The sequence below is a fragment of the Hemitrygon akajei genome, chromosome 6 (genome assembly GCF_048418815.1).
Source record: "Hemitrygon akajei chromosome 6, sHemAka1.3, whole genome shotgun sequence".
NCBI classification, from domain to species: Eukaryota; Metazoa; Chordata; class Chondrichthyes; order Myliobatiformes; family Dasyatidae; genus Hemitrygon; species Hemitrygon akajei.
Window position 1 is genome coordinate 137,477,088 of NC_133129.1, and position 24,102 is coordinate 137,501,189.

At 38.8% G+C, this 24,102-nt stretch overlaps 1 protein-coding gene across 1 annotated transcript in view; it reads right to left on the bottom strand.

Annotated features, from left to right (window-relative positions):
• LOC140729530 (synaptotagmin-7-like) overlaps nt 1–24,102 on the bottom strand; it is a 530,282-nt gene that overhangs the window by 144,843 nt on the left and 361,337 nt on the right. Inside the window, 1 exon segment of the mRNA XM_073049365.1 lies at nt 7,692–7,771. Coding sequence (XP_072905466.1) covers nt 7,692–7,771 — 80 coding nt within the window.

Consider the following 24,102-nt stretch of genomic DNA (forward strand, 5'->3'; position numbering starts at 1 on the left):
TCTTTTCAAAGCATGCTTCACATAAACGGCAAAGGTGGACTTCAAAGCAACCATTGTGCCAGGGAAAATCAGTGGCAGGTACTGATAAGTTGTCATGCTGTGTTCTGACATTAAATTTACTTCATTTCCACAAAATGTCGAACGGCAAATATATCAGCAGGCCAAATTATTCTGTTATCAGATGGCCAGATGCCAGAGCAACATAAGGAAAACTCTATTATAATATCCTTCTGAGATATTTTATACAGAATCATATTAGATGGAAGCAGAACTAATTCACAGGCTGCAGAAACTTTTTGCAGAATATAATATATTGAGAAAAGATGTACTCTATCCATATCTTCAAATTAAAACTCATCTTTTGGCTTAAAGTTCTCTTCAATTAAGCCTAGGTAAGTGTCTAATACAAAGCAACATGTTAATAATCTTAGTATTTTCAGCTCTATGTATTTGACTATTGTTTTAATTTTCTATTCTTGGCAAAATCCCCTTGATGACATCATTTTATTTCCAGCTTAATACCCTGACACTTGTCCAACTTTCTGCCATTCATGTAGCATCGTCATTCTTTTAATTTGTATCTGCTAATGACTGGAAGACCCTCTGAAAAAGTGGTTCATTTACAAAGCTTATGTTTAAAATTTCCATGCTTGGATTTTTTTGATTATCACATCATTGATATTTCTTCACTAAACAAACTCCCTAGTGCCCTCAGCAGTTGTGTACCTATACTGGAATGCTGTACTGCTCTTCGCTAAATCACAACCTAGAACTTCAGCTTTAGGGAGCCGAGATTTTAAAAAGGTGTAACCTAATGCATTTTCTAAACTGTGCAATGGTTAATGTGTTTTTGACCAGCCACCCTATGCAGCACAGCCCCCAAATTAATTACTTCTTCACAATAGCTACTTTATCACAACGATCTTTGCCTGAACAATCTGCCTGTGTTGTTTCAAAAGAACATCGCAATGAATACAATGTCATTGAACGTTTTTGGTTGTGGCTTTCTTGTCACTGAATATATTTTATTTCATTTAAACTCAGTCAGATTGGTGCTTTTCTTTTCATCAGATACATCATTTGCAATAATGAATGCACCAATTTAAAAGCGTTCTGCCACCGTAGGCACTCACTCCATCCACTTTTCTCAGTCTTCGCTCTGTCAAGTGTTATCCATCTACAGCTGCTGTCAATGCAGTATGGTAACTTGCGAAGGCTACTCTGACAACACTTCCCCAAGCCACCAGGGGTGGCAAGAAATGAAGCCCCCCCCCCCCACTTTACCTGTTCCCTTCAACTCACATACTAAGTGAGGAATATACATTGCTGTTTTTTTCATTGTCACTGGATGTGAAACCTAAAGTGTCCTAACTAACAAGAATGGCAGCAGTTCAAGTACCCATTACCCCCTTATCAGTCTCCAAATAAATTAATTGATCACTTCTCCAATAACATTTCTATCTTAGAAACATAGAAAACCTATAGCACAATACAGGCCCTTCGGCCCACAAAGTTATGCCGAACATGTCCCTACCTTAGAAATTTCTAGGCTTACCCATAGTCCTCTATTTTTCTAAGCTCCACGTACCTATCCAAAAGTCTCTTAAAAGACCCTATCATATCCGCCTCCACCACCATTGCCAGCAGCCCATTCCACACACTCACCACTCTCTGAGTAAAAAACTTACCCTTGACATCTCCTCTGTGCCTACTCCCCAGCACCTTAAACCTGTGTCCTCTTGTGGCGACCATTTCAGCCCTGGGAAAAAGCCTCTAACTATTCACACTATCAATGCCTCGCATCAACTTATATACCTCTATCAGGTCACCTCTCATCCTCCAGGTTGAAGGAGTTGTGGATAGTGTGGAGGGCTGTCAGAGGTTACAGTGGGATATTGATACGATGCAAAACTGGGCTGAGAAGTGGCAGATGGAGTTCAACCCAGATAAGTGTGAAGTGGTTCATTTTGGTAGGTCAAATATGATGGCAGAATATGGTATTAATGGTAAGGATCTTGGCAGTGTGGAGGATCAGAGGGATCTTGGGATCAGAGTCCTTAGGATGTTCAAAGTAGCTGCGTAGGTTGACTCTGTGGTTAAGAAGGCGTAAGGTGTATTGGCCTTCATCAATTGTGGAATTGAATTTAGGAGCCGAGAGGTAATGTTGCAGCTATATAGAACCCTGGTCAGACCCCACTTGGAGTACTGTACTCAGTTCTGGTCACCTCAATACAGGAAGGATGTGGAAGCCATAGAAAAGGTGCAGAGGAGATTAACAAGGATGTTGCCTGGATTGGGGAGCATGCCTTATGAGAATAGGTTGAGTGAACTTGGCCTTTTCTCCTTGGAGCTTCTGATATAAAATTTCATCTTTTTATTTGTTTCTACAATTTCTCCCTAACTCCTGACATTCTCATCTTCTTTCACTGGTATCCAAGATTCCTTCTAATCCTCTCTTCCACCCTAGATTCCTGCCACAGTACATTATTCCACAATAATAATCTGCTGAATCAAGGAAATAAATGCATAAGCAGTAATGAACCTTCCACTATAGTTATATCTAGCAAACTGTGGAGAACAATGTAAAATTCCCAAATATTAGTGCATCAGCGTGGTTCTATATTGTTTTAAATCTGTGTCTACTGACACTAATGTCAAACAACGAGTTGCAGTTGGGGGCATTATACTCATGATTATAGTATGTGATCTTTTTTACAGCAAGCAGTCAATTTGCTCAGAATGGGGCAAGTGGATGTGACAGAAACTACAACTTTTCTCAGTGAAAGCACTATGATTTTCCAGAAAAGAGTAATAAACAGAGCCTAATTAATACAACTTACATGTATCTTTGTCACAAGCAGTGTCATTGCCAGCCTTGAATGAGAAGGGTATGTCTTTACAGTACTAGTTGCTTTTCAATGTATTTCAGTGTACAGAATAAAAGTGAGAATTTTGTCAAATAAACAAATTGATCCCATTTATTTTGTTTTAATCATTCTGGTAGACTCCTCTAGAAAAGCTGACTGGTGGATAGCTTGTCCCAGTGCTGGTTTTAGTCTGTAGTATCCTGCTGGAGTTGTTTGGATTTAAATCTTCTAGTAGCCCCCCACAAAAGAAAACGTAGCTGCTGAAAAGCCAAGAATTTGGTTTCAAGATTTACTCTGCACCATCCCAATCTGGTACTTGGCTGCAATGAAGCCGAAGATGATTGTACATAAAAATCTGCATTGCGGGACGGTCAGTACAGATGAAGCGTTAACCTACATTTAATAATACAAACTTGCCTTGGGAGTGATTGATGGAATTTTCATTTAAGCTATATTGACAAGGCAAAGGCAGCTTCATACTTTATTCATTCTTATTATTGAAGTCCTGTGGGGGTTAGTTGGGGCACTAGATGGAAAAAGTTGCAAGTATTCTATTCTCGAGCACTGACAACCGTCTTTAGTTTAAATATTTGGATAGATTTTCACAAAATAGACTGAAGGCATTTTCATAAAAAGAAACTTGGTAAAGATGGCTTTGGAACATATTTCTAAATATTATTCTACTTTTATGATCTGAAAATACGTTTGCTAACTCCACACTGTTAAAAATTGCACTTTGGGATTCTACGCTTTGGGTTTAGTATCAGGGTCCATCCTTAAGTCCACATATTTGTGCAAGAGGTGATTTAAAAAAAAATTATTTAGAGATACAGCATGGAACAGGACTTTCTGGTCCAATGAGCCACACTGCCCAGCAACCTATCTAATTAACCTCAGCCTAATCACAGGAGAATTTACAATGACCAATTAACTGATTAACTGGGACTTTGGACTGTGGCAGGAAACCGGAGCGCCCGAAGGAAACCCCCGTGTTCATAGGGAGGACCTACAAGTTCCTTGCAGAGGATGCCGGAATTGAACTCTGAACTCTGACGCCCCCGAGTTGTAATAGTGTCACGCTAGTCGCTGTGCTGAATTGTAAGCCATCGTTTCAATATTGAAATCTAGATATTTGTTAATAAAAATATATTCGAGCTAACATTTGGAATGGGTGGCTGAGCATACTGAAATGTAGAATGGGACTTTATTTTTGTAATCTTTGGTCAGGTGAAAATAAATGAATGCCTACACTCTTTAAAAGGTTAATGTTTAGTCCACTATATTGTCTTGAGCTGGTTTTACAATCCATGAATGATTGGTATGATAATCTCTAAATAAATTTGGTATACATTTTTTCCCAGGGCTGAAATGGCTAACACGAGGGGCATAGTTTTAAGGTGTTCGGAAGTAGGTACAAGGGGGACGTCAGAGGTAAGTTTTTCACACAGAGAGTGGTGGGTGCGTGGAATGCACTGCCAGTGACGGTGGTGGAAGTGGAATCAATGGGGTCTTTTAAGAGACTCTTGGGTATATGGAGCGTAGAAAAATAGAATGAATTGAATTGAATTGACTTTATTTCTTCCATCTTTCACATACGCAAGGAGTAAAAATCTTTCCGTTACGTCTCTATCTAAATGTGCAATGTGCAATCATAGTAATTTATAATAAATATAACAGTCAATGTAATATAGAGTACACTCAAGTCAGTGAGTTCATAAGTCTGATGGCCTGGTGGAAGAGGGCTATGCGGTAAGGAAATTCTAGGCAGGTTCTAGAATAGGTTACATGGCTGGCACAACATCGTGGGCTGAAGGGCCTGTAATGTGCTGTAGATTTCTATGTTCTATGTATGAGCCTCAACATCACAGTTTAGTTTCTTAGTCACCAAGCACCGAGCTGCTCCTAGCCCAGTCTAATTTACTGGTGTAAGATAAAGCACTTTGATGGAAATCTCTATACTCTTCATCAACCATGCTCATCTTGACTGGAGCGCCTGAAATGAAAAGCAATCTATTTCCCAGTATAACATCTGTCAGCTTGATGAGTGTAAAAGGATCATTCCAGAATATGAAATGATATAATTGAGAGGGGGATCTAAAGAAAAAGTAATTGTGCTTGGAGGAGGCAGAATTAAAAACATACCTTTTGGTTGAAGTAAGGAAATGAAATCAAGTGAGATTTAAGGTGGTTTTGATTTGTCAGGAATTCAGATATTGTGTGTAGTTGCAAGAATATATTAAATACTTGAGACAATGCTGCTACTATGCCATACAGATACGGATATATCTTCTCTCTCCTAGACAGGCCCCTTGGGAGGAAGGATGAGCCTAGTTCTGTGGGTTCTGAGGTGGCTGATGAGGCCACATGGGGCTCACAGGCTCTACCACAGTTGTGTCAGTGTTGACGGACAAGTCAAACAGTTTGGGAGGTGAGTTTCTTCGTTTTCCTGATGAATGCCATTTTAAACGATCCTTCTGAGACACCACAGGTTGGTAGGAATCTCATATACTCAGTGGCCACTTTATTAGACACCTTCTAGAAAGTGGCCACTGAGTCTACATTCGTGGTCTTCTGCTGTGCAGCCCGTCCACTTCAAGCTTCAACATGTTGTGCATTCAGAGATGCTCTTCTGCACACCGCCGATGTAATGTGTAGCTATTTGAGTTACTGTTGCCTTCCTGTTAGTCTGGCCATTCTCCTCCAAGCTCTCTCTTTAACAAGGTGCTTTAACCCACAGAAACGTGGGCTAGCTCAGATCGCCCAGACCTGAGGTCCGCTCAGCAGATAACTAACTGTTCCAACTGATGACAGTGCTGTTCATCATTCCTCTGCACCCACTCCTGGAATCAAGACAGTGCAGACCGGCAGGTAGACGCCAGACTGCAGCTCTGCTGAGGGGTACAACCAAAACTACAAGTAACATATCCGAACCCTATCCTCCAAACTGTACAACTGGATTACAGTCATAAAGGAAATTAAAATTCCAAAATTATATTGATTGACTAAAGAATATAAATCTAAATTTAACAGCACAATGCACAAAATAATTGTAGCATTTTGTCTTTAAGAGAAACTTCAAAATACATTTCAAAATCTGCACCTAAAATCAGTGTTACAAAGTCATTACTGATGGACAGCTACTAAGTGACTAATGTTTGTAAACTATACAAGTTGTTCAACAATACTTGGGATGCATTTGTGTCACATATGAGTAGTCACACACCCTGTCATCTGCTCTTCCAACAGTGACCTACCTTACACAGTGGAATGAAACATAATATTAAGTAAATCTTTACCTATTCTTGACCTAATATCCTGCTGAAATTGGGAAGGCTAAAATGCTCACATCATTGTTCAGAAATGTGATTATAACCATCATGTAATTTAATAAAGATCCATTTTCTGTTGATGACGTATTGAAGGGCCAGACCTAAAGTTGTACCATTCAATCACTAAATTCCTTGAATTTCTTTAACATAAACAGGAGACTGTAATTGTAACTGGGAATATTTCTAGTACCCATGCAGCAGACATTGCCCAATGTGCAAAATGTGGGCCAATTACAATAGGGCTAGATGGAGAACTGTTGAAGTGCTGAGCCAGAGAGAGAGAGAGAGAGAGAGAGAGAGAGGGAGAGAGAGATTTCTGCATACAATGTTGCATTCCATTGCCGTTTAAACACTGTGCATTCTGTAGAATTGCTGCTGAAGTAAAACCACATAAGTTCATTCAAGATCTGTACTATCCTGGCATTACATAAAATGTATCTAGTCATTTTGTTAATCAGATCTTTGAGATGACAGGGAATAAATGACAATTTAATCATTGTATGCTAAACTGGAGAAAAAGGTAAAAGAAATTTAAATTTAACACATAAAGGTGTCTTAATTTACAGCCCACAAGCCTGGTTCATAACAAAATTTGCACATTGACTTTGTCATCTAAGCTGAAATCAATGAAACGATTCAGTACAATTAATAGACATTAAACAGCATAACAAGGAAAGGAAATGGTTTCCCTCCCATCCTCATTTAGAAGTACCTTCAAGTGACATACATAGCAAACACAATAAAAATGAACAGCATTTCTAACACTTTAGAGTAATATTTATAACTTCTTCAAAATTGTCAGCAACACCTGTCAGGTTTCAGAGCTTAATGAAGAGGGAAACAGGGTACATTGTGATAACCTAAAAGCTGTGGTAAACACTTTGAAGCTGAAAGAACAAAATTATAATTGCAGTCAATATGTCTCAGGAATAGTGCAGAGGTCCTGCTACCTGTTGTCTTCAACTGCACGTTACAAGGATATCAACCCATAATGATCTATTCTCATATTTGCTCCATAAATTCTTTCTTTCATACAAGCTGCAGGAAAAAATAGTTACTATTACTTTTGCAGGAAAGAATTGCCTCATAGTTTTAATGCTGAATTTTGTTTTCAACCTCAAATAGAAATGTATATATAAAGTACATAACTCATGAACAAAGAGAGATTTATATCTTCTGAGAAGCTGCAAAGATTGTATACCGGATCTTCCAACGTATTCGATTACACGTAGCCTTCAAGAGGAAAGGAAAGCTGTCAAGATAATTTTGTTGCTTTACCAAAAGATTTCATACCATCAAAGTGGACAATAAAATCAACACGTGTCACAGCGTAAAGAAATTAAATATTTACATTGATATTCGGAACACTAACGAGTTACTGCTTTATCACTTTTGTCAGAGTGAAATCAATGCGAGAGCGTTACTTTGATAAAAGATTGTGGCTTGAGGTCTTAACCTTTCCAACCCCCTCTCATTTCCTGACCGCAGCACCTACTTGATGGCTTTCTTCTCGTTGCGGCCCCGGTTGGAGTCTGGTGTGGTGACGACTTCCAATGAACTCTTGTGTCGTTTACCCTGTAAAATAGAAGAACAAACGAGAGAAACAATTTAATAACATAGAAGTTTATTAGCTGCATTATAATTATAATAAAGCATTGGATCTGATGCCCCAAAATTAAGGGGGGGAAAATGTACCTTATGTAATGATTAAGTAATAGTTCCTCATTTCTTTGAATCATAGAGCCTGTTGAATGATTATAGGTACAGCAGGTTGGCAATTCAATCAAAGATTCATGGATAAATGTTGGAACATGCTATACAAAGGCCATCATTGGCCTGTATGATCAAATACTAGAATGGTACTATTGGGTGTCAGTCACCTATTTACATCTTCCAAAACAACCTTGAAGAATTGTATTCACTGTTTTAGAAGAATGAGAGGAAATCTCATTGAAGTATTGAAACATCTGATAGGATGATACATATTGCAGAGGAAGAGGATGAATTCCCTGGCCTGTGGGCTAAGGAGGACACACTGAAAATGTCTTCACTGAAAAGGTGATGATCTTGCGGCATTCACTATCATAGAAGGGGTAGGAGACTAAGCTGCTGAATAGACTTAAGGAGCTAGATATATTTGAAACATAAAAGGTATTAAGATATCTGGGGAGAGAATCAGAATATGGTGCTGAGAGAGAAACTGCCATAAGTGCTAGAGCAGGCTTACAGGGAACAGTGTGGCTTCCATGGGGGTGTATGTACTTAAGAGCTGACATTTTTCTCATATTCATGTGCAGTGCTCATGGGGGGACATACAAGCAAAACAATATTAATTTTTTAAGATGTTACACAATCATATGGTAACTTTTCTACTGAACCAAAGAATTGTAAATTCCTAATGTTCTCAAGTCAAGTCAAGTCACTTTTTATTGTCGTTTCGACCATAACTGCTGGTACAGTACACAGTAAAAATGAGACAATGTTTTTCAGGACCATGGTGCTACATGAAACAGTACAAAAACTAGACTGAACTACGTAAAAACAACACAAAAAAAAAAAACTAGACTACAAACCTACCCAGCACTGCATAAAGTGCACAAAACAGTGCAGGCATTACAATAAATAATAACCAAGACAACAGGCACAGTAGAGGGCAGTAAGTTGGTGTCAGTCCAGGCTCTGGGTATTGAGGAGTCTGATGGCTTGGGGGAAGAAACTGTTACATAGTCTGGTCATGAGAGCCCGAATGCTTCAGTGCCTTTTCCCAGACGGCAGGAGGGAGAAGAGATTGTATGAGGAGTGTGTGGGGTCCTTCATAATGCTGTTTGCTTTGCGGATGCAGCGTGTAGTGTAAATGTCTGTAATAGCGGGAAGAGAGACCCCAATGATCTTCTCAGCTGACCTCACTATCCGCTGCAGGGTCTTGCGATCCGAGATGGTGCAATTTCCAAACCAGACAGTGATGCAGCTGCTCAGGATACTCTCAATACAACCTTTGTAGAATGTGATGAGGATGATGGGTGGGAGATGGACTTTCCTCAGCCTTCGCAAAAAGTAGAGACACTGCTGGGCTTTCTTTGCTATGGAGCTGGTGTTGAGGGACCAGGTGAGATTCTCCATCAGGTGAACACCGAGAAATTTGGTGCTGTTTACGATCTCTACCGAGGAGCCGTCGATATTCAGTGGGGAGTGGTTGCTCTGTGCCCTCCTGAAGTCAACAACCATCTCTTTTGTTTTGTTCACATTCAGAGACAGGTTGTTGGCTCTGCACCAGTCCATTAGCCGCTGCACCTCCTCTCTGTAAGCTGACTCGTTGTTCTTGCTGATGAGACCCACCACGGTCGTGTCATCAGCGAACTTGATAATGTGGTTCGAGCTGTGTGTTGCAGCACAGTCATGGGTCAGCAGAGTGAACAGCAGTGGACTGAGCACACAGCGCTGGGGGGCTGTGCCCCCAAGGGCAGCAAAAGCCCAATCATTAAATATATTTAATGTAGAGATAGATAAATAATAGAATGATCGAGAAACTGAGGGTTATGAGGAACTAGCACAACAAGAGAGACAAGGGCAACTTAGACCAGATATGGTCACATTGAATAGTGAGGGGTCAAATGATCAAACCCTGCTCCTTTTCTTTGTGTTCTTGTACTTAAAGGGAACAAAAGCCAGTGAATTTAAAGGGAGTGTGGGATGTAGAGCCAGGTGAGTTGGATGCTGAATGGTCGTTGATTTCTGAACACAGGGAAAGATATTATTACTTTAATTGGACATTTTTAACCGAAAGTGTGTACTTGATGAGTGCACAGCTCCCTGCCATGCTGTATTAGCTTTATGAAATCATATGATTGCATGCTCAATTTCTGAAGCTAAGTTTGAATTTGAAATTGAACTAATGCTAAAATTTCTAATATATGCAGGCTTCATTACTGTGATAAGAACTGAATTTATATAAACGGTACCTTTCACAGTTCCAAATCAAAGTCTAGATCCCATTTCCTACCTGACTGAAGAAATCATTTAAATCTTTTGTCAGTATTGTTGATAAACTTTCTGTGAAATGTTCTTGAGAAATACAGGAAAAGTACTTGTTCCTCACAGATCACCTAAAAACCCTACTGACTAATTTCTATGGTTTCTTTTTTTACAGCTATGTTATACATGGAAGTTTATCCAATGCTTTCCTTACCAACTAGCATTGCTGATGCCTATGTGACTTGCTTGTGTGAATTATTAGTCAATCAGTATTCTGCAGCTCTTTAGGCGAACAATGGTAATAAATGCAACCTATTATAAAGAGACAATGAGGTCACAAAACATAAGGCATAAAGCTAGTAGGCCCGATAAGTCTTTTTGATTGTTCTCCTCTTGACTTGTCTGGCTTCCAGCCATGCTCCTCAATCTTCTGCTGAGCTGATGCATGCAGTCATCATCTCTTTAATCATTTACGCTGCTTGATTCGCTGGCCTTATTCCTGATTAGATTACTTTTTTGGCTCAATTTTATTATAACACCTCATGTTTCTGTATATTTTCTTATTTTTTAAAAAAAAAAAAATCCTGTACATTATTTGCTTGAAATAATTCTGTAAATAACCTTCTGGAAGGACAATTCCTCTGAGCATTTTGGACTGCTTCAAGATAAGCATATAGATTCTAGGAGCCCTCAGTGAACAGGATAAGACATCTCCTGAGACATTGTGTAACCTGAGATATTAACTCAGCAACCGCTGTGCCAATATTTTAGTGCACCAACACTACTGTCTGAATCCTATAACAATGAGACACATAGAGGTTTAGTAAAACTTTAATTTGAGTGTATTTTTTAATCCAATTATATCATTTGAACAAAGCATAATATTATGTTTGGATATTGAGAAACTAAATATATTCCATGGTAAATAATACATGAAGTAACTAAATTACCGCACTAAAGCAGTTTACCAATTATTCTAAGGATTTTCCTCTCTCAATGTGTTGAAAAGAACCTGAACAAAAATATAATTTCATCATCATATTCAATGTGTTACTGGTTAATCGTTCTGTACTTTACAATATTTAATATTAATGCACTTTAGTTTGTTATTTATGCGTGATTCGCCTGTAGGTTTTATCCTTATGTTATCATGTGTCATGTGTGTTACATGCTTTACACCCTGATTCGAAGACATGTTGTCTCGTTTCTATATACATTATATGATTATACACATTATATACATATATGTAGTTAAATGACTGTACAATGTACTGTGTATGTTAATCAAAATGGCTTCTTTGTTTTGTTAAGAGTAGGAATGCTTCTTTGTATGATAAGTGCTTTCTCGCGCAGTTGTTTAGCTTTGGGCTTGCTGATATTGGGATTGTATTCATTTGTTGACCAATGGGGAATGTTATTTTGTCTTGTGAGGTTGGGAGCTTGGGGGTTTTCGTGGTCTTTTCAGGGGAGTCGGGAAGGAGACGCCGAGGAAGGTGGACGTACGCCGCACTGTTTGGTCGACCACCCGGGTGGTCCCAGGTGCAAGGACGTGGAGGTCGGAGGAAAGTGATGAGGGGTCGCATGGTTCGACGGTTGAGCTCCAACGATGTGCACTAAACTGACTGAACTTTGATAAGCTGGCGCCTTTTACTTTATTTTCTTTTCCTTCATATATACTGTATTGCATAGTACTCTTTTAGTTCCAGTAAAATCTTTAAAGTGTATTCCATAACGGTATCTGGTGTGAGTTTGATATGGTGTGTGTGCGCGCGGCATAAACTTGATTCTCACAGCACCTGCATGTACGGGAGGTGGGGTTGGTGAGTGGCTGGATCTCCTTTTCCCTTAGACATATACCAGCCTCTTGGGTAAGTGTTACATGACAATAAACTTGACTTGCCTTGAGTCAACCGCTCATTTACAAAGCACGCAGTAATTCCCTGAATGTATTTGTACATTAAGTGCAGCTTCACCCTCACTGGCATGGGTTGTTGATCAACTGAGATGCCAGATTCAGTGGAGCCAGAGATAAGTGGAATCAATGGTGGAAATCAGAAGGGTACTGATTCTCAATAACAACCTGGGCCAATGGACTAACCAAGTGGAAGAGAAAGGTGGTGGTTGTAAATAATTTTGGAGCGCTTTTGCAGAAGGTGACAGAGAAGTACCTTATGGTAAACTCTGGGATGCACTGAGGAAAACAGAAATATCTCCCCAATATTAAAAATGAAGATATAAATATGCAAACATCTAAGGCCTAGAAACTTAAATTACAATAAAACTATCGGTAACACACTCAAAATGCCAAAAAAACTTGACAAGTCAGGTGGAATCTGGAGAGGAATAAACAATCTCTGTAAGACCATCAATTTTACTTTCCCTGACTTCTCTATATTGATTTATAAATGCTGCTGTTATGCAGTCAGGGAGCTCTGACAATACTGTGACTGCAGCACTGCTCAAGATGTGCTGCATTCGGTAGCCTCAGTAGTCTTTGCAACATTGGCCCTATGGGCTACTCCACAGGCTGGGGACCCTATTACTTAACAGTACACTATTTGATACTTCCTAGTCCCAATGCAACCCTCCTCCCCAACTTTCCCATCTATCTCTCTTTCCCTTTCCACTTCCGGCCCATTTCCCCTGCTTTTCATGTCAGTCTGTGTTTCCAATACTTAAATGGCGGCAAACAGCAAAGAATTAAAGTGAAATTGTATCATTAAACAGTGTTCGATTTTATTGATATACACCTGACTTGGCTTTAGGACAAACTCAAGCAGATTTGAAGCCATCTTCAATTAGGCAAAACCATTTTCAGTGCATGCATTAAACAATTAGGTAGGGCTGAAGATCTGGAGTAGCTGACCAGACTATGCTTAAGAATACACAGTAAATAATGTGCTCACAGCCTATTGCTACCTCCATAAAAAACCTGCTGTGACAAGGTGATACACTTAAATTAATCATCCATTAATATTAATTACCTGAATAATAGTTAGGTGAAAAAATAAGAATAAGTGATGAACAAAGAGTCCATGAATAAACTAGATATTTTCTGTACTTTTCAACATTCAAATTAAAGACAGTTAAATTTTAAGTGCTAGTTTTAAATAGTATCAATTATTTACATCTTGGACTTGACATTTTTTGTCTCTTGACTCAAAATCCAGCATTCACTGTTGTGGCTTTCTTGCGTATTAAGTAACCTTTAATTTGAATTGAGTATTCTAAGACAGATCAAAGATAATCCTCTTTGGCATCTTAAATATGCCAATAAATAGCAAATTGCCAACTCTAAACTCCACAGTTAAATGATAAAAGAAAAAAAATTAAGTATTTTAGTCACGCTCTTTGAAAACTATTTCTTGGAGTATTCACTGATTTATTGTAGTTTAATCCTGTATCATGATTGATAATTTATTACTGAAAATAAGCAAGTGCAATGGATGGTGCAGAGCTGCATCATTACACAGTCATTGTCCAAAAGAAGCAACGGCCCAGAGAAAATTAATGACTGTAAATAAATCAGCAAGCCCTCTGTTAATGGAAAACTGTAATAACTTTGATGCTGGTGACTAAAGGTCTAGGAGATTCCTCAAAATCGCTCGCTGCTCTTGTGTAATTTTGGCTTTAATTATTCCTATCAAATTGCCTGCCAGGTTCAAAATTATCAACAAGTGGCATAAAGAAAAACATTACACTTTTCAATCTGCGACTATATTGACAATAATTTGAAACTGACAGTAAGCAGTATTTTCAACCATAGGGACTGTAGATGCAGAATAAATTGACTGTAGGATGAACAACAGCAGCTCAATAAATTACTTCAACAATACCCAACCCACATCTGTCAGGAATGTAAAGGAGGCTTGACCCAAAAGCAGAGCAGCTGAGGCGATTTAGCAGTAAATGGAACTCTACTAATAATCTGCAAAATAACAAGCCACAAGGGGCCACACAACAAGACTGAACAGGTACTAAGCACAACTCCACAGTGAAGGCTAGGAGCAACTAGTTGAGGCTGGCTGGTTCAATGGGCGAACAAGGACTGTGGATGTGAGCTGGGTTTAAATAGGCTGCAGAGGTGAGTTGGAAATGAGTGGCGGGTGACTCATGTTAGCTGGGGGGAGACTGGGTAAGCCTGACAACACCTGCGCAACAGTCCTCCAATCTGTAACAAGGACAAAAGGAGCAATGGTGTGGAGGCACCACCACATTCGGTTTTATCCCAGTTTTGTGCATTGTATCCTCTACTATTATTTGACCAGTAGCTTGTAATATGCTAATGTTAATATAGGGACACAATTAGAATAAAAATGAAGAGGGTCACCATCATTTTCTGAGGCCACTTGAGATGCTAAAGATTGGAAATGTCCAGTATCGCCCACATTTTAAAAGACGATACTCACACCAAAGGAATCCAGTGAACTTCCAGTGAAATCAGCTGTCAGTGGGGTTTGGTGGAGATGAAAGAAATCAGCCTTTATTGTGTTTTTAAGATCTATAATCACCTCCTGAAGTCTAACAGCCAAGGAGCAGTAGCCTCCGTTAACATTTAGTGGAGGTAATTATCTGAAATCTAGCCCATGTTTTAGCCTTCACTGTACATGATAGCTCTTCTGACAACCAACCCAAGTTTGTTCCCTGTTGAATACAAATTATTTTGCTTATAGCTCAAGCAGAACTGCTGTTACATTCTTGTTATCTAGGTCATCCTAGTGTCCCAAACTCAATGTATAATCTTCACATTAGTACATACAGAAAGGTCTCAGGATCATTTTGAACCAACAGCTCAACAAATTGTTATTTTTACACATGTCAAACACAACTCCAATGCTGCTGAAAATTATGTCCTGGATTCACTCCTAAGAAAACGATTTAGATTTAGATTCCAAGATCTTGCATATTCAGAAGTCTGCAGCTACGTAATTCAGCTCCCACCTGCTGGAATTAACCTTTAACATTTAGCTTGATTTCATCTCACCTTAAAATTTTTTAGGCAACTTTACAGATATATTTTTGCTTATCTGCTTTTTCCTTTTCTTTATTCAGCATAAAACTTGTTCACATTAAGCTCTGCATAATGAGACATGAATATCTCATTTATTAACTTAATACATGCACATATTTTAAAATAGGTAATTTTATTTAGCACAAGGGAGGTGGATCCCACCATGGAGTTAAAATATGACATCACAGTATTGGAAGATCCAATCTATTTATCTCCTCTCCTTTGTAAATGAATCTTATTTATGTGGAGGATTACAAGTCCAAATGCTTTAGATTTTGAAAAGCTGTGGAACGAAGGTGTGGTATTATGTGGTATTAAGATTTTGGCTAAAACGTGTAGAACAGTAGAAAGTTATTCAAATAGATGAACAGCTATAGCATGGGAGGGTTCACTATTTTTGAAGAACCATCTCATCTGTTCTGCTTGGGTTAAAATAATTAGATTTGACTTTTTTCTTAAAAAATTGGATACTATTCCTATTATTCCAAAGTTTTTCCATGTTAACATTTTAAATGCTGCTTTCATTAAAACATAATAAAAAATTATACCATAACATATAACCATATAACAATTACAGCACGGAAACAGGCCATCTTGGCCCTTCTAGTCCATGCCGAACGCTTACTCTCACCTAGTCCCACCTACCTGCATTCAGCCCATAACCCTCCATTCCTTTCCTGTCCATATACCTATCCAATTTTTTAAAAATGACAAAATCAAACCTGCCTCTACCACTTCTACCGGAAGCTCGTTCCACACAGCTACCACTCTCTGAGTAAAGAAGTTCCCCCTCGTGTTACCCCCAAACTTTTGCCCCCTAACTCTCAACTCATGTCCTGTTGTTTGAATCTCCCCTACTCTCAATGGAAAAAGCCTATCCACGTTAACTCTATCTATCCCCCTCATAATTTTAAAAACCTCAGTATTAGCATGTATAGTTAGCATACAGTATGGTAAGGAAGAGAGGAAATGCTATGGGAACAACCTAGTCCCATTGGTGGGTAAATTAAAACTCAGGGCATCGGGGGGAAGGCATTGACATGGATAGAAAACTGGTTGGCAGATAGAAAGCAAAGGGTAGCGGTGAATGGTTGTTTCTCGGAATGGCAGGTGGTGACTAGTGGGGTGCCACAGGGCTCGGTATTGGGACCACAGCTGTTTACCATTTACGTTAATGATTTAGATGAAGGAATAGAAAATAACATCAGCAAATTTGCTGATGATACTAAGCTGGGTGGCAGTGTGACATGTGATGAGGATGTTAGGAGAATTCAGGGTGACTTGGATAGGCTGGGTGAATGGGCAGATACTTGGCAGATGGCATTTAATGTGAACAAGTGTGAGGTTATCCACTTTGGGAGTAAGAACAGAAAGGCAGATTATTATCTGAACGGTGTAGAGTTGGGTAAGGGAGAAATACAAAGAGATCTCGGAGTCCTTGTTCATCAGTCACTGAAGGTGAATGAGCAAGTGCAGCAGGCAGTGAAGAAGGCTAATGGAATGTTGGCCTTTATTACAAAGGGAATTGAGTACAAGAGCAAGGAAATCCTCTTGCATTTGTACAGAGCCCTGGTGAGACCACACCTGGAGTATTGTGTACAGTTTTGGTCTCCAGGGTTAAGGCAGGACATCCTGGCTGTGGAGGAAGTGCAGCGTAGATTCACGAGGTTAATTCCTGGGATGTCTGGACTGTCTTACGCAGAGAGGTTAGAGAGACTGGGCTTGTACACGCTGGAATTAAGGAGATTGAGAGGGGATCTGATTGAAACATATAAGATTATTAAGGGATTGGACAAGATAGAGGCAGGAAATATGTTCCAGATGCTGGGAGAGTCCAGTACCAGAGGGCATGGTTTGAGAATAAGGGGTAGGTCATTTAGGACAGAGTTAAGGAAAAACTTCTTCTCCCAGAGAGTTGTGGGGGTCTGGAATGCACTGCCTCGGAAGGTAGTGGAGGCCAATTCTCTGGATGCTTTCAAGAAGGAGCTAGATAGGTATCTTATGGATAGGGGAATCAACATTCCCAGAAGAGCTACGATGGTTGCTTCTGTACTGAACATATACAGACTGTTTTTTCTTGTCATTATTCCCTAAACAATACAGTATAACAATATTTACAGTATTTACATAACATTTACATTGTACTAGGTATTATAAGTAATCTAGAGATGATTTAAAGTATATGGGAGGATGTGTGGAGGTTACGTGAAAATACTACACCATTTTATATAAGGGACTTGAGCATCCGTGGTGGGGTCCCTGAACCAATGCCCCGTGGATAAGGAGGGCCGACTGTATTGTCATTGCTGAGGAAGATGAGTTTGCAGCGCTGCTCCGTTCAGTGCAAAACTGCATACGGGCAAGTCAATTACTGTAAATGCAATAACTACATTTAAAATAAAGTCTGAGTTATTTAGAATGACATCTAAGTTACAATTGAATTAAAAACAAACAAATCTGAAACAGTGGCTGTCCCATTCAAGTATTGCACATGCCCACGCTATACAATATGATGATTAAAATACAAATATAAAATAGCAACCAGAATTAAAGCTGCAATTTAAAAAGAGCAAAGAGATCTGAAATCAAAGGAAGGTAGCTGTTCCATTTAAATCCAAGTGTTGCTCATGCCCAAGTATTGCACTTAGAGATTACCCATAGTGCCTGTGTACTATGGGGGTTAGGAGGCATACAAAATCAAAAAAAGTTGTAATTGAACTTTACAAGTTGCTGGTTAGACCTTAGATGGAGCATTGTGGATAAATCAGTGTATTGCATTTCAAAAGACTTAAGTCTGGAAACAGTGCAGAGGTTATTTAGTGTGTTAAAACGGGAGAAACCACATAAGTATGCTGGAAAATATACAGTTCTTTCATTATAATGGGAGACTTAATGGACTGAGTAGCTTTAATAGACAAAATAAGCCTCTGTTGAATGATTTAAAATGAAAGATAAGACATACAAAATCAATGTTAAAGAGGAAAGATGTAAGATGTTTCATTTATCCCTCAGAGAGCCACTGGGATATAAAATAATCCCTCTAAACCATATATGTCAAACTCAAGGCCCGCGGGCCAAATCCGGCCCACGGTGGAATTATCTTTGGCCTGCGTGATAATATCTAATTACTATTAAAGCTGGCCCCAGTAATCGAAGCGCCTATGGCGTATGATATGGCTAATGCTGAGTTTATTCAGGTACCAGGTTTTCAGGGTTTTTAGTGTTTATTTGGCAGTCTTGCTCGGCAGTCTTCTTCATAAGAAACGGAATTTGTAAAGTGAAACACTTTGTAGTTATAGCAGAGACTGAGACACATGAGAGCAGGCTGAAAAAACGGAGGCAACGAAAGCTGCGTTCGTATGCGTCCGACTGATCCGGCCCGCATGAAGCTGCATTTTGCTCAATCCGGCCCATGACCTAAAATGAGTTTGACACCCCTGCTCTAAACAGACAGTTAAAGCTGATTCCATAATTAATTTTAAGAAGATAGACAGGTACTTGAAGATGAGGAATTTGGTACAGACCAAAATGAGCACGTGGGACTAAACACTAATGTTTCTTCAAAGATTTGGTGTAGACAGCAACTCAAATAGGTTTCTTCTGCTAAAATACCATCACAAATTGTATAAAGATAATTCTGTGCTTTCAAAAATATTGGCTTATTTCAGTGGATAATTTTTGTTAGCTCAATATAAGACTTCTGGTATTTAAGTCTAGAGAGGAAATGAAGGTAATTTCTGAAGGTAAAATATTTCTTGCTGAAGTAGACCTGGTAAGTAGCTCACCTTTTAGGATGAAGTAAATGCTCATGAGGTAAATGGGTGCAAGAAAGTGAAAAAGGAGAAATTTGTCTTTATAAGTTAGTTCTCAAGAAATTTGAATAAGAATAAGAATATGTTCTACCAGTCTATCAGAAAATAGATGTTCTGCACTCTTCCAGTTTAAAATTTTAATTGACAAGCTACAATGGCATTTTTTTTTAGTGGAAAGGGGATCATTATGCAAGTCATAGAATCAAAGAACCTTACATGATAGACGTGAACCCTATGGTCCACTGAGTTCATGCAAAAACATTCAACAATCAACAGTACACTACTCTCTGCACATTCATTCAGCTCCTCCAGATTCCAACACCCAGCCACACCTAGTGACCAGTCAACCTACCAACCAGCAGTTTGAGGAAACTGGAGCAACTGGAGGAAACTTTGTGATCACGGGGAGAACATGTAAACATCATACGAACAATACAAGAGCCCAGGAGGAAGAAGCTGGAGGTCCATAAGCTAGACTTCATTAGGGGATTGGATGAGGAGAAGGTCAGCTTTATCCTTAGCTTTATTATATCAGCAGCACACAAATTCCATCATAAAGAAGGCATAACAGTGCTTTCATTTTCTTGGAAATTTGCACAGACTTGGCATGCCATCTAAAACTTTGACCAACTTCTATAGATGCACAGTGGAGAATATCCTAAGTGTTGCATCACAGCCTTCTTTGGAAACACCAGTGCTTAGAAATGGAAAAGTCTACAGGAAGCAATGGATAGAGCCCAGTCCATCACAGGTAAAATCCTCCCAGTCATTTAGCACATTTACAACAAGCGCTGCCACAAGAAAGAAACATCCATCATCAAGGATTCCCCCCCCCCCCCCCCACTATCCAGGCCGTGCTATCTTCTCGCTACTGTCTTCATGCAGGAGGTACAGGAGCCTTGGACCCCACACCACCTCATTCCGGAACAGCTATTATCCTACAATATCAGGCTCATGAACTGGCTTCACTCAGCTCAAATCTGAACTGAATCTGAACCCACATACTAATTTTCAAGGACTCTACAACTCGTATTCCCAATCCCATTTATTTTTAGGTGCTCAATTTGTCTTTTCTGCACATTAGCTGTTTATCAGCCTTTGTTTATTTTTTCATAAATTCTATTGGATTTCTTTATTTTCCTGTAAATGTCTACAAGGGAATGAATCTCAGGGTAGTATAAGACTACCTTTGATGTAATTGACTACCTAATATGTACTTTGATAATAAATTTACTTTGACTTTGACCTGGGTAACTGGCGCTGTAGTGCAAAAAGAGAGCAAAAAAAGAGAAAGGAATACATGGTTCGTTGTCCATTCAGAAAACCGATTGTGGTGGGTACTTGCTTGCTGTTGCTATTAAAATAGGATGACTAAAAGTAGTGGATGCAATTCTCAAGATGGCAGATACTAGGCTACGTTGACATCAGAGATGCTGTTTGCTTCAGCTGATAATCCATGTTCACAGACAACCGGATGAAACTGGCCAAATCAGAAAATAAACCTGTCTTTGCCACATTTCTTTCACGAGAGGCCGTAACAGAGCTTTACCATCTGCTGCAAACAGACCTGCAGATAATGCCTTGAATGTGATTCTTCTTGTAAAAAGTGAAAATAATCTCAGAATTAAGTTTCCACAGACTTTGCAAAGGTCAGCTCCTGATCATAGGTTTACTGAGAGAAACTTGCAATGTTGGGCACCAGTACCAATAATATGTGATCTACCTAATGTAGTTAGCTTTGGCACATTTGGTTACTTTTAAGTTAATGGTTGATACTTGAAGTTATTATTTGTCACAAAATACATATCTTAACCATTTGTTTACAAGGGATTTTCATGGCAGAAACATCAATTCAATCATGCTTTAATCAAATCACAACTCAAGACCAGGGCATCTCACATGATGTCTGAAGTAGAATTATCTCCTGCAATAACTTTGAATTTTATGACCAAATGCAGAATCAACAATCTTTTAGCGTTGTTGGACTTCAGGAAGATCATTACAGATATGGGTCATCACTCTCCAAAATAAATCATTATATCCTTCTTATATGTTGGCTGGATAATTTTATGCAATGCAACATATTATTCTCAATGTTTGCAATTCCACCCTGAATTCTTGTAGAAATCTGCAAGTTTTGCTGATAGCAATGCTGACTTTCTTCTCTGCACTCCCATTATCACATTGAAAATAACTCATGTGGCTCATAAAAAATGGTTTCTGAAGAATATAACTGAAAGTATAGGTTAAGGCTAATGTTACTTCCCAATATTGCATGACTGTTTACTTCTTAGATTAGACTATTTAATTGTTATTTTCTTTGCAGTTTAACAATTAATTATCTGCTTGTATTTTAAGTAGTTCATATATATATATATATTTGCCAGTTTAATATGCCTCTCGAGGTTATATCAAGTATAATTCTGGATAGCTCTGGAAGCTTTTTTTTACTGCATTATTTGAATAAAGACTTTCTAATTGGTTAACTCTTAACTATAAATTTGAATGGAATTTTCCTTATCTGTGGGTATAAAAACAGCTCTTCCATGCTAGGCACAATCTTGGTTCCTTTGTCTCTCTTTTTTCTCAGTAGACCTCTATCACTGTCTGCTCATCTTTCCTTTGTTCGATTAACTTTTAATAAAACGATCGTGAAGTTTTATGCTGTCCTGAGTTCTGGAAGAACCTTGGATCAAAAACATGAGAATCAACACCATACTGACTCTAAGTTGCTTGTTACTTTAGTTTTGTCATGATATGGTACTCGACTTTCTACTTAATTGTTGAGAGGTTCCCTACCCTGAGGGGCACATTGTGCTACATGCATGCATCCACTCTGTGTGCCGCATTCATGCAAACAATTTAAGCTTCTGTTTTCAAAGGAGGGGCCAATCCTAACCACTGCGGCAGGTGTATCTACAACATGAGTGAGTACGTCCCTAGCTTTACTGGGCATGCAGTTTTATTTACGAGTTTATATCTGATATAATGTATACATTATTAAAAGAATAACTTGGACTATGTTTAATTTAAAAACAAACACATGCTGGGAGGACTGCAAGCAATACTCAAGTTACCAGCCAGCATGACTTTTCAGTATTTAAATCATGCAATGTTGTTTTAAATTTTCATTAACAAAATCTTTCCACAGTGCTAGTGCTGTTAGCGACTGATTGACTAAATGAATGCAGAATCATTTACTAATATGCCAACAGTCCCACTGACCATCAATTCTCATTCATATTATTCATGTTGCATGAACGATACAGTTCATAAAACAGTGTCTTTGCCTGAAAATAATTCATTAACCATCAATGATAAGGAGCTTGCATTAGCATTGAATGGCTGATAAGGAACAGAATGGATTTTCTTAACTGTATATATGCTGAACTACAACTTGGGCTCGTTGCTTTTATGGAATTAGTCTTCAATCAGTTATTACCCCTCAACCATCAGGCTCATGAACCAAAAGGGATAACTTCACTCATCCCAGCAATGTACTGTTCCCACAACCCATGGACTCACATTCAAGGACTCTTCATGTCATGTCTCAATATTTATTGCTTATTTATTTATTATTAATGTTATTTTTCTCTCTTTTTGTATTTGTAAAATGTGTTGTCTTTTGCACATTGGTTGTTTGTCTGTCTTGTTGGGTGCATTTTTTAAATGATTCTATTGTATTTGTATTTACTACAAATGCCTGTAAGAAAATGAATCTCAAGGTAGTACATGGTGACATATGTACTTTGATAATAAACTTAATATAAACTTTGATGAGCATAACTTAAAACTAATGGCCGCCTGTCCATTACTCTCCCCAATAATTATGGCTTTTTCATTATTTCTAATGAATAATTGTGGAAACAGTTATACATCAGAGTTCAAACACCTTCACTTAATTGAGGCACAAGTTATATCTTCAGACAATCCACTGCACTTCACATAGCAAATGAGATGTTTCAGAAGGACAGCTAGCAGAATGGTCAGCAGGCCAGCCGTTCATGACAAGATGCCACACCAGCAGAAATGCAGGATGAAGAGTTATTATTTTTATCATTTGATGGAAATCACTTTATACATCTCAGATGATCTTTCTAATCTCCATGAATTTCCAGGTTTGAACAACCTTCTTTTGTGCCTTTACCAACCCCTGGTTCATTTCATGAAGGACATAGTCTCAGCCTAGAAGCAGGTGATGCCAAGGGAGCAGCAAAATAGGAATAGTGTTTGCATTTGCAGTTTTATGACACAACAGGCCAGAGAGTACTGACTTTTCCTAATGGATTGCTGGTGCTCAGACATTCATAGTGCGTTAAGTCCCAGACCTCTGTGTTTCACGCCACATTAGTACCCAGCAGAGGGAGCAAAACTTTTTAGGAATTACTAATTCGATCATGAGCCAATGGCTTTGACTGGCTCTGAAGAGGCTAGAAAGAAAAGGAGAAATTACAGTTTTTCAAATCACTTTGCTTTAGTGCATTGCTTAATTTTTATTAATTAATTAGTTTTTTACACTAGCATTTTTAAATGAATATCATAAATTAGTGACAGTTTTCACAACTGGCAAAGCCTTGGCCCTAGGTTTGCCAGATGTTAAGGGTTGTTATCTGGGTGTGAGGCCTTCTCAATTAACCCCAAGGTCAGGTTGGAGTCCAGGTGATGCTTCCAGATTACCAAACTGTGGAATGCGGCTGAATGTGACCTCTGCCTCTCAACCACATTTCTATGCAGAAGGCATGGGCTAGTAAAGATTTGGCTCCATGTACCTCTTAAATGCTTCATATTTATAAAGGGGAAAAAAGAGATATTTGCCAGAATTTAAATGAAATCTGATTAAATAGCAGATTTTAAGTATGTGAAGCATTGTTTGCAATGACAGATACAACATATGGATGCTAAGTACAGTCACAATGAGTTATTGATGTGCCTGTGTGCATGCACATGCACCTAAAACATTGTTGCAAGGTCACAGCTAGGTTGGTGTCTGTGAAGGGAATATTTTAAGCATCCTTAATAACACAGAAGAAATCCCTCCTTTTTATTTCCATAGATAAATACTCAGCTTCTGGCCTTCACTTGTTGGAATTCTGATGTGACCAAGAGCAAAG